Genomic DNA, 12500 nt, shown 5'->3' on the forward strand with positions numbered 1-12500 from the left:
TCATGTGTCTGTGACAAAAGGTCTAAATTCTGTAATCGGTCACTCATCAGTATAATTTGCTATTTCACTTGAGTTTGACACCCTTTTCTAGAACTATTATAGTACATTTATGACGAAATGTTAATTATATATTGTGTTATGACTTATCAAAATACTGGCTTAAATTTGTAATTATGTCAACCTTGGTCATTGACATCTTTTCTAGGTTTTGTTTCACATCCCCATAAGTGCATCGGGATATATTGGTTAGTATCACAGCTGCCATGGCAATTACTGTCATCAGCCATCGAACTCCAACACTTGGTGGTGTCCTTCATTTTGTTTTTGTTTTGTATGTTGTCATTGACGTATACAATTATGGTCTTCAGAAGTTACTAATGAAATGATCTGTTTTTGGCTCGGGAAGAAGAGGTTCACAACGTACGAAATGGTCAACAGGTGCCGCGACAGAATGAATCCAGCTAAGATGCGAAATGTACCGGTTTGCGTATGACAGGAGCTAGGGAGTGGAAAACCCAGACCGTCAATCGTACGACATCGAATCTGAAAACAGAATTACCAGGAGAATTGCTCGACGTTGGCTGGGGGTACCAGCTCAATAAATCACACTCTCATTTCCTATCGTTTTTTCTTGATTATTTATCAACGTTAGTTACAAAATGATTCCATTAAAATAGATGGATAGAACATAATGTATTACGACCAGGTAAATCAATTTCCTATCAAATAAAAACCATCAGCAAAAATAGGTAAATGATCTTTTGATGAAAGTAGGTACATGTATGTGTTGCAATCTTTGTTTTAAAACGTAAATGAGAAAATAACTACCCGGAACCTTTTACAGTACACTTCAGTAGTGATCGTATGTGACACGTGACCTTAAGGGGGTTAAATTTACCTTAAGTTTGAACGATTCGTTCCAGATCCCTGTCTTTCTTTATAGATATCGCTCAGTCAATGTCATGTTGATTCCAATTGGATATTCTATGAGACAACCATACATCTAGTGTACGTGGGTTTGAACACTACTTTTTTTCCAAATTTGCTAGCTTCAGTATAAACAATATAGAAGGGAGTGAGAGTATAACAATACAAGTACATATTCCCCAATATTTTTCTTCCTTTATATCAGCCAAGGAAAATACAAGTGACCTAAGTGGCCCTTTTCACTACGAGTCGCTAGACAAGTAGTGACAACCCTTATGTCACGAGTATTTTCAAATTTCTTTTTGGTTCTTCTTTTTGTTTTCAATGTCAAAAAATTCTTCACATTTGTGTTCGCATAATTATTCTGCTTATACTATTAATGATTATCACATTTTCATTTTGTCATAAAATGGCGTTAATGTTTTCTCGATTAACTTTTTTTCCATCTCATCTTAGCATTACAAAAGTTTACAATGGGAGCCACTTTCTTAAATCGTCATCAGCTACTTCGGATATCCAATTGTAAAAGAACGTAATTCTGGCATAAACTGGCGGATCTCTCGGACCTCCGCATGAGTAGCCGAAACTTGTAGCACCAATGACATAGAAACGATCATCGTCACCAAGATAAGTCAATGGTCCACCACTATCGCCCTAGAAAGATGAATAGAAGGAGAAACTGATAGTAAAAAATAACCCGCATAAACTCTCTCTCTCTCTCTCTCTCTCTCTCTCTCTCTCTCTCTCTCTCTCTCTCTCTCTCTCTCTCTCTCTCTCTCTCCCCGCTCAACCACCATATCCCTCGAACTCTCCGACCCTTTCTTTCTCTTTGTACGTTTGTTACTGACCTATTACTCAATCCTTTGCAAGACAAGTTGCATGTATGAAGTATTATGGCATTGTTGAACCTTTACAAAATCCTTTGGCATCCTTTCAAACTAAAGCTGAACAGAGAATGTTTTCTGAAACATGTAAACATCCCTTTTTCTTATTTTTACAACGTTAACTCATCGTCGTCACTTTTCGATATAGTGATGCAACTCTTGCCTTTAATTTATTCAGTGAGGGATAAAGAAACAGCTAACACTGACCCAGTCACTCGCTGTATATAATACTCACTGTTACTATGACTTCTCTTACAACCGCGGTGGAATATTAAAAAATACCAATATATTTGACTTACGAAACATGGTCCAACATTTCGTCCATATCCTAAACAGATCATGTCGTCTGTCTTGACGTAAATGTGGAATTTGCAAGCATCGTCGGGTAAAATTATCACTCTTGCATATTGTAGTTTAGTTGGATCATGAACTAAGAATAAAGAAAAGAAAAAATTGACAACATTAATTAACGAATGATAGAATTAAAATTTTAATTTTGACTCTGGATAAATTGATAATAGTAATAATAATAAATAGGCATTTTGTTACCGTGATGAAACCCATGACCTTTAGGATAGACTGTAGATTCTGGTAATCAGGTTTAATGGTCTTGTTATCCCCAAAAAGGTGGGGGGGGGGGGAGCTATTACGATGGGCTCCGTCCGTCCATTATCCGTCATTATCCAACTTCATTCAAACATGGCGCCAAGGTGACAAATTTTATGGGACTTTGTTTTGCGATAAATACAAATTTGATCGAGTGGCGGCCACATTTGTAGTTAAAAATCAATATTTATTGCATAACTCAAAACCTTTCATACATAGAGACACAATTTAAGTGTCTACCCCATATTTTCAGGTTTAAACTTACTTTTGAGACATTGGCCTTTGACCCAACCTTCAGCGTCACATACATACATACATACATACATACATACACACACACACACACGCATACATACATACATACATACATACATACATACATACATACATACATACATACATACATACATACATACGTACATACATACACATATCTCTAAAACTTAACAGAAAGCTAAGTTATTATTATTATTATTATTATAAAATATCTTTATTCAGGGTAAAAACTCAATAAGCGTTACAAACAACGCAAAGCGTTGCAGGGTCGGCTTCTTTCCATTGAGGCTCTCATACTTCAAATCAACAATCACACAAAAGTCCACTTACAAATACTAAAACACATTAGGACATAAAATACACACAAATACTAAAGAAAGTTTCAAATCTTGTTTATATCACTCACGGCCTCTCTCCAAAACATCACCCCATCCGGATATCCATGCATAATCACCATCATTGAAAGTCAAGTTCCTTGGAGGAAAGCAGGCCGGTCGCACGTATTTGTTGAACGCCAACGGTTTAGCCAGACGGACCAGTCCGATGTCGTTATTAAGTGATGCCCAGATGAACTCTGGGTAAGGATAAGTCTCGGCCACTTCTACACGCTGTGAGTATTCCGAGTCTTCTTCATTAATGTCTGTTATACCAGTCTTGATTGCTGGGATTATTACATCTAAACTGAGGGGGAAAGAAATAAAAACAAACAAACAAACAAACAAGGAGAATAAGCATCCACGGTAGGGTAAATAACAGTTTGATTATGTCTATGAGTAAACAAAGAACGACAGACAAAAAAGTATGCATACAAATGTAAACTTGAATACACTGAAAAGTATAATCATGGAATCCTGTAGAGTAAAACATATGGCGTAAAAGTAAAAAACTGAAGAAAAAAAACACTGAACAATACACGTGTATATTAAAATCTGTTAGATAACTTTGTAAAGTACAATGTACATTACGTCCTAAATGTTGTAAACAAAATGTCTCGAGTTGTGACTTCAATGATTTGATCGAATTAGCTCTTTTGAAATGTCAATTGCAACGGTGCTCTATAACCACAGTGGGCTTAGTTATGTCTCTGGAACACACACAAAACAAGCAAATAAATGATAAATAATAAATAACAACAACAACATATAAACACTGACAAACATGAACATGTAAAAAAAAGTTGCTAACTTGACTTCTGATCAGTAAAAATCCGTCTTTGCTTTAACATGTTTAGAACTCGCATATTTACCATGTGCAATGTATACGCAAATGCAGACCATTATTAAGCCTTCACAAGAAGAGTTAGTTATATTTAAGTGTTAATCTACATCGAAGAGATGATAAATTCAGTGGCCAGTAATAATATGGTAGTTACAAATGCAACGACTTACACGCAGTGTGCGGCTGTAATGATCCAGTATCGACTGAGTATTGTGCCTCCACATTTGTGACCATCGTCTCCCTCTCTGAGGGAGACTATCCACGGAAAGTCACCAAATGGAGCGGCAGAGCCACCAATGATACGGGTTGCAATGCCATCATCTCTGATTCCACATTCTAGACAATACACAATGATTAAAAAGGTTGTAGCAAATTAATAAATATGTAAAGCATTCAATATCTTGCTGTTTCGACAGCGTTATTGCCTATCAGCATTCCTCGGGGTAGGCAGGGGGCTGAAAATTAATACGTTCGTAAAATATTCAATATCTTGCATGTTTAACAGGGTTACTTTCTGTCGTCACTGCTTACTATGGGAGGGTACGTTTAAGGCGATTTTTGGCCGAAGAATGCAATCTCTAAAGCAGACAAGTAACGCTCCTTACACCTGTAACGGTAATCGCAAATTCAATAGCCTGTATTAACAATATTTATCAGTGTGTATCATGTTTTGTTGCCCAATTAAAGCCATTGTGGCCCACGGCGGAGAATATTTACTAGTGGTGACGAGATTAGTTGGCAATTACTTCAATTCGTACGTTGATTTAGAAGGGGTCGTGAGATCTGCAAAAGTATAAACTAATACCGTAGTTGTATTATTGGGCAATGAACAATTTGGTGGAATAGCAATTTAAGATATGTCTGGCAAATTTGAATTGGCTGACGAAAGTAAGCACTACTTGCATGTAACACATCCGTTTCGTTATTATTCAGGGTAACTGTTAACAACTTTCACGTTCCGCTGAATAATAGACATATGACAACTAGTCTAAGAGGACTATTAAAAGTATGTTAGTGGAACTTGTTCATTTAAAACAAATCTAGCGCCGAAAAAAGGCTAAGACCGACTACAGCAGATACCTTCAAGTTAATACGCAGGAACAATACAAACTAAATATAATGTTCTCGTTTGAAATCGAAGAAAAAAATACACAAGCTATGACCCACACTACGTTTTTTTTCTGACTGTATGAACATTTAGATCTACTCAAACTTAACCAGCGTTTGTAATTATAAATGATCGGACCGCTTACCAAACTCTTTGCAGATTAGATGAACAAGTTTTCCGCTGCCACAGTTAGACCTGAATGAAGAGTAAATTAATTAGTAAAGAACAATGAACAATCAACCGCGAGTAAACTATCATGTATATGTCAATTGAAATGACCAATCAAATAACAGATTCATTAATCGGTAGCATCTTTAAGCAATATATGATTATTCATTACAAAGTTTGAATTATAAATTAGCTGTGTACATGTAGAAAGTGGTTAATGTTATATTTGTGCATGTATATATACTTACGTCTTTGTAAACATAACATTTGAATAATCTGCTTGGTATTCTGAAATGGCGGCATATTCATATCCATTTGTTGGACTGCTTCCTTCGTCAACAAATTGAACATCTTGCATCTCCCTATTGATTGATGGAAAATTACACGTCGTTTGGGTTATTACATTTAGAAAATCGAACTATGCATAGAGCTCAGAATAAGCTTAAAGGGTTTATGCATATTTAGACCTAAATCCAAACCTAACCATAATACTACGCTAATATGGGCTTTGCGCATGCGGAACGTGAGAGTGGAAATGTTCCAAATCCGAAGACGCAATCCCTTACATTGGATAGAGGAATGTTTCTATTGCATATGCCAAGTCAGAACATTTTATGATGTGGATTGTACACTTATTTTGTACTTAGGATTTTAAATCAGATTGTCACGATATAAGGATAGCTTACAAAATTTCGGGGTTTTTTTGCCCGTAGGCAATTTGTGAGCTTCGTCTACCATACGACTCTGAAAGACGTATCTTAATCCTACTAACCAACAAGTCGTCTGTATTAATATCGTAAACCGTGGCAATGAGTGCACGTGATACGGTATATCACAGCATGGAACACACTTTATTCGATAACGAGTACAAAAAAGTTCGCATATATGTATGCACGTACTATTGAGTATATATGGGTAGATTCACACGTGATTATGGAAAACCAAAACAAAAAACAAAAACGAACAAACAAACGCATCATACATTATTTGTAACGTTTCACTCCTTCTTTACAACGTATCATACATTTACGCAAACGTATGTGGAGGGTCTATATATGGTATTACACATTGTTTGTCTCGTCATAACTTACTCATATCCAAGTTGGCTGGTACATATGGTTGGACCGTATTCATTTCTCCACACGTCGTCTTCCATGACAGTGCCATCAGAAGCGATGACGTCTTTACACACCTGAAGCCATTCACCGACAATACTTACGAATAATGTTCCCTCACTTGCTGATCCAGACCCTTCCAACCCCAACCTCACTGTTTTACAAAAAAAAGTTACACAGTCAGTGAACAACCATTCAAATCTGTGTTCTTCTTTTAGTAGTCAGAAGTCGTGAACTTCTTGCATAAGCCAGTGAATTATAATTGAAAGTCATAGGCACTTAATATATACTTCGAGGAAGTTTTCATCTGTTTACATTGCGATGTGTGATTTTGTTTATCAGTCTCACTAACCGCTTGTATTGCTATAGCAACAGCAAACGGTTAATGTGGTGTGAAAATACACTCAAACTGATTGGTTGCAATGGAGAGTGATAACGTACGTCAGCCTCACTCACTTGTATTCAAATGAAGTCAATATTTAATCAAATACCGACATAATTTATCTTAGCGAATAAAATAAGATATAAATATCTACAAACAGGCGTGCCGATTGGAGCATGACCAAATTACTAGTTTGTTGTTACTAGAATTTCAAGCATGCGCAGTTAGTTAGACAGTGAAGCAAAAACACAGATTTCGATGTAAACATGCTAGATACATATTGTTTCATCACTTATCAGTAGTACTTTTCCCACGAAGTAAATAAAAAATGTCAGTGATCATTTTGTATAAGGAGATTGTTCATACAGAAATTACACTAACCAATGTATCGGCGTGTTTATACCCACTTCAAAGCACACATGGCACGTGATAATTTTTAGTAGTACAAAAACATGTTTCAAGTTTGATTTTGGTATACGCAGAAATCATTCTTTCACAAACTTCGACAATTTTATAACGACCTCTTAGAGCTTAGACTGTAAGATACGTCGTGACGTTTTGCCCTCACCGGCCTCCTCTCTCTCTGGTAGGGGTTGGCCGATGTGTGAGGGTGCCCCGTCACGGCGTACCTTACAGACTACTTAGAGCTCTGTGTCGTAAAAGATACTTTTCTTACCCGAGTAACAGGCTTCCTCGTCAGAACCGTCATCGCAGTCCAAGTTACCATCACATTGCTTTTCGATGTCCACACATTGTCGTGACACCGTACAAGTAAATTTATACTCTGCACATTCAGTTTCTACAAGGGAAAGTAGTATTCATGTAGGAGTTATGATGTTCGCATGAACAGATCTGCAAGTGAATGTTTATATTTATAAGTCAGAGTGTATGTTCTATATTATATGTTTGTTTTGGTGTTCGCGGTTATAGGTGTTCGTCACCTATGTGGACTACCTGACTTTTGTCAAAGGTAAATAAATAAAACATCATGGAAATGTCCTCCCTTTTCGCCATTTCGGTCTAAGAATTAATTGTTTTGCCATCCTCTCCAGTTTTGTTTTAAAATGACAATGTATTTATATCTAATCTCAGTTAGTATGACTTTGCTTGTGCTGATTACTTACCGCATTCCTCCTCGTCGCTACCGTCCACACAGTTATCAAAACCATTACATTGATGAAATGACGGTATGCATTCACCACTCGTACAAGCAAATTGCCAATTACCACAGGCTAATGAAACAAATTAACAAATCAAATATTAAAAGGAGAATGGCCTGGTTCATTGGCGGTATATATCACACTTTTAATAAAAACAAATTTATACTTAACAAATGTTATTTGATCGTATATTCGTTAATGGGATATGAATGTCATCCTTAAAGTTTGATCCGCACAATTCAAATTGTTTTGTCTACTATTTGTGATAAGGGGCTTAACATATTTTGCAGAAAAAGGGGGACTTTTCTTCTGTCCCTTTTTTAAAAAAATTACAGAACAGATAAGATAAGGAGGTTTAACTAATAGTTACCTTCGCGACACAGTTCCATTGTGTCTTCATCAGTTCCATCACCGCAGTCGTCCAAATCGTCACACATGTACATGTTATCTACACACTTCTGGTTTGCACACTGGATACCATCCAAACATTCTGAAATAGTAGTCAATATCACAAGACGAACCAATATTACAACAACACCAGCAAAGACAATAGCAACAAAAACAACAATAACCACAAAAACAACCCTGCAATGCGATCTTTTAACTTTCAATGCAACATTATATATTACCAAAAACACGTTTAGATATTGACAAATAGACGGTACCAACAAAAACAATTTAGCGTGATTTTTTTTTTTTACAATTAGACAAATAATATTTAAAAATACAAGAACCAATGATAAAAGTCAGTGAAATGCATCAATACCGACACATAAATATTGAACAAGTTGTTTTATATTGCAACACTTGGCTTGCCTTAACTGTATTTTCTTAGGTAAGAAAAATAGCTATTCCTATTTGTTGATGTTTAAGATATGGACAGAAGATATATCTCATGTACATGTGTGTGTGTGTGTGTGTGTGTGTGTGTGTGTGTGTGTGTGTGTGTGTGTGTGTGTGTGTGTGTGTGTGTGTGTTTGTGTGTGTGTGCTTCATTCATTCGTAATCCTAGTATTGAGAGTTCATTTTATCAGACTGGTGTAATTTTGAATTATTTTCGCGTTTCCACACGTTTGAAATCCATTTTCTACATTTTTTTTTTATTTCGAATCATTTATTTATCTTCATCGAATATACCCCGGTAACCCCTCCTTTCGATAAACTAGGCTGAGTGAGAATTCACCCGGTATAACCTGTGTTTCACCAACGAGGTTGAAGAGCGCCATAAGCGGCAATGTTTGATCAGATAATGCAAGCAACGAAATAAATTGACAAGTTAACGTTGATGGCGCTCGGCCGGCTCATTGTTTGGGTAATGTCCGATCAACGAATCCTTCAACACCATACTCGCGAGCGGTCAATGGATTTAAAGTCGGCATCAAGACAGAATTGAATTTCTGAATACAAAAACAAACCTAGACGTACGATATCGTAGATTTAAAAAAAACTCCATGCATGCAATTGGCGTATCAATACTATTAATGAACAATATATTATTATTCGGTCTTATTTTCAAAAGACGTAGTAAGCGCCAAGAATTGAATATAAACAATATTCGATAAACTCTGAGTGTAAACTTTCTACTTAAAAATTTGCGGCTTATTTTTTCTGTAAAAATTAAATCCATGTGTTCAGTACTTGGGAGTGACAGCAAACCCACATTTTCAATCGTGAAAATTGATAGTGCGCTGGTGATTTAATTAATATCAATTTTTCACTTTATAGGAATGTTTATGACCATTTTTTTACCTTTTTTCAACTTTTTTAGAGAACGGTATACTGTACAGTATAAATCTACAACTACAACCTCAATGTATACACACTGCAGTGTACCGGTACCGTGACGGCGGTAGCATACAAAGGATGCTATCCCAGAAACCCTTGTAATAAACGTCCTTGAGCGAATCCATTTCCGTAATGCGGGTGACGTGAGGTGTTCGCCAGTCTCAAACAATGGTGATTGCTTTTAAGTCACCGTGCATTTGACTGCTTACTTTTAGGCTATCAGGACAATCCTTATATCATGCACAAATATATTATATAAGAAGAAGATCGATATTGTGCTATACGAAACATTTTGTATGACACGCGCACCCTACTCACAAAATGGAAGCCCTAAACAGTAGGTCAACGAACTATTGTACTCTCTTCACGTACTACAATGTTTATATTTTATAGAAATCATGGCTCAATCGGCTGGGCGTTGTGGCGTGCGCCTGTAATCTAGTTACTAGGAGGCCTGGATGTTGGATTGTTTGAGATTGGGAGTTCTGCTTGTCGTTGTTCTATGGAGATCGGACGTCCGTGTTAAGCTCGGCATCGATATGGTCACCTTGGCGGAGGCCGTGACGACCAGGTCGTATAATGAGAGACGTACTGGCCCAGGGCGGAAACGCAGCAGGCAAAAGTCTCCGTGTGGAGCAGTAGTGGGATCGCGCCCGTGAATAGGCAGCGGCTGGTAGCCCAATCAACATAGTGGGACTTCATCCTTTTTTTTTCGTTCTTTCAGTGATTGTTGTTTTATTTTTATCTTATTTTTCTTTCATTTTTATTTTTTATTTTTTTTAAATTCTCATTCTACAATTGCTAACTGTTGTGTATTTCAGACTGTTTGAAATATAATAAATGTATATACACCGACCTCTACCATGTGACGCCGCGACTATGAGGTTAAATCCTTTAGCTGTGATACTCAAATCAGATGTGAATTTAAACCACAATTTTCTTCCACTGAAAGTAAAGCTTCTTCCCTCTGTTCCTCTATAATCTCCTATCTTCGTATCAGATTCAGTTGGATCATCGCCAAAGCCAACACTAAGGCCATCACAGCACACCTCGGTATCCAGATATGTAAAGTCGACACTGAGGTATTCGTATCCGTCACTATTATCAGCTAATGTTACCAGCCAGGTACAAGACATGGAATTGGGATAGGTTTCTTCGGATTCTTCAGTTGGTGAATTGAGATTCACCATTGGTTGATCCGTGTCTAAGATATGGTTTCCACCACAGGATGGTACGAAATCATCTACATTTTATGAACAAAATTAAATGAATTAATCAATCAATAATTGATAGCAATAATATCAACAAATATCTATCAATTCAGTAATCTATTATATACCTATATGGACTCTCTGCTGTCTGTCTGTCTGTCTGTCTGTCTGTCTAAGCTTCTCTTTGACGTATCTATGTATTCGTACTCTACAAATTCGATGAAGGATGTCAAGCTTCACGGGTGTGTATATTGTACGGGCAAACAGATGATTGTTTACTCTGCCTAGTTTTTACTAATGAACGACACTATGACGAGTGATATTTCTGCTCTGGAATGAATTCTAGTTTCTTTGTCACTTCGACTTTTTTGCAATAAAAAGTTGAAAATATTTAGTAAGATCTGTTAGATGCTCACTACAAAATAAATTGCCAGAAAAATGTTGGTCTGCAATCTATGTGTAAAAGAACATCGTATGAGATGGTTTTATGTATGTATGTATGTATGTATGTATGTATGTATGTATGTATGTATGTATGTATGTATGTATGTAAAGGCATGTATGTATGTATGTATGTATGTATGTATGTATGTATGTCTGAATGTGTGTGTGTATGTATGTATGTATGTATGTATGTATGTATGTATTTATGTATGTATGTATGTATGGGTGGAACTTGCTAAAGAAAATGAATTATCAAAATTACCACAATTATCTTCATCACTATTATCTCCTGGTCCAGGACAATCTGTTTTACCGTCACAACGCAGATCCGACTGAATACAGAATCCTTCTAGGCACTGGAATTGTTCATCCGTACAATCTGAAATATATTTTTTTTTCAATGAAAATAGACACATGCTACTGTCAAAAAAGTGGTTTGCTATAAAATGTTTACTGTGTCACGTGGTTACTTACGTAGTTATAACAAAGAAGTATTATTGTGTTTTATCAAGACAATTTCATACATTGTCCAAACTTCAGACCAGTACTAGTGTAGAATATTTGTTTCCAGTGATATGGGGCCCTATAATGACTGACATGTAACCTTCGAACTACGCAGAATGAAAACTGCTCTAGCATTTCAGAAATATGGTTGGGACAAGATGAAAAGAAGTATTGCTATTGTAATGATGAACTTCTGTGATATAACGTGACGCTTTTTATAAGGGTTGGTTAGTAAACAATGGGGAAAATGACGTATGAGAAAGTATCATGCATTGCCATGGCATTGTATTATTATACTTTCCAAGTAGTTTGAATCTTCTGGGGGGGGGGGGCTACATGTTAGCCTTGGAGCAAGTTCGGACACAAATGCCAAGCGAACGTTTCGAAATGTTTTGTTGTCGAACGAACAATTATATCACAGTTTTTTTCGTAGGCAACCTGGGACGACGTAAGGTGGAAGAGTGAGGTGACACGCAAAAAAAATTAGCAGCTCTGAAATCCTGGAAATTTTACCATCGAACATAATTTATTTTTTTAGGGTTACCTAGTGCAGAAAAGTTTTGATTGTTCATCTCTCCAAAAGTGTCAATGGAATTTACAATTGGCAACAGCTTTTAGGAATGCAAATATTCATCGAAATAACCGTACGAGCGTTTATGTGCATAACTTGAGGCTAGGTCACAGGTCAAAAAACATAAGAGTAGTAAATATG

The 12500-nt window shown here is 36.6% G+C and overlaps 1 protein-coding gene across 2 annotated transcripts in view; it reads right to left on the reverse strand.

The window, feature by feature from the left end:
• Positions 1 to 205: 205 nt before the first annotated feature.
• The window catches only part of LOC144444534 (uncharacterized), a 35253-nt gene continuing 22958 nt past the window's right edge, over positions 206 to 12500 (reverse strand). The window contains exons 24-35 of one of the 2 annotated variants that reach the window (XM_078133982.1): positions 11547 to 11663; positions 10486 to 10872; positions 8215 to 8334; positions 7809 to 7916; positions 7361 to 7483; positions 6279 to 6456; positions 5436 to 5549; positions 5165 to 5214; positions 4082 to 4247; positions 3100 to 3374; positions 2111 to 2241; positions 206 to 1581 (exon numbers count right to left, since the gene is read on the reverse strand). In XM_078133982.1, the coding sequence (XP_077990108.1) occupies positions 1396 to 1581; positions 2111 to 2241; positions 3100 to 3374; positions 4082 to 4247; positions 5165 to 5214; positions 5436 to 5549; positions 6279 to 6456; positions 7361 to 7483; positions 7809 to 7916; positions 8215 to 8334; positions 10486 to 10872; positions 11547 to 11663 (1955 nt within the window). In that variant the 3' untranslated portion in view covers positions 206 to 1395. Of the gene's footprint in view, positions 1582 to 2110; positions 2242 to 3099; positions 3375 to 4081; positions 4248 to 5164; positions 5215 to 5435; positions 5550 to 6278; positions 6457 to 7360; positions 7484 to 7808; positions 7917 to 8214; positions 8335 to 10485; positions 10873 to 11546; positions 11664 to 12500 lie in introns of those variants that run through there. The other variant, XM_078133983.1, reaches the window with a different exon arrangement.

This window comes from Glandiceps talaboti, chromosome 13 (assembly GCF_964340395.1).
Source record: "Glandiceps talaboti chromosome 13, keGlaTala1.1, whole genome shotgun sequence".
Taxonomy (NCBI): Eukaryota; Metazoa; Hemichordata; class Enteropneusta; family Spengelidae; genus Glandiceps; species Glandiceps talaboti.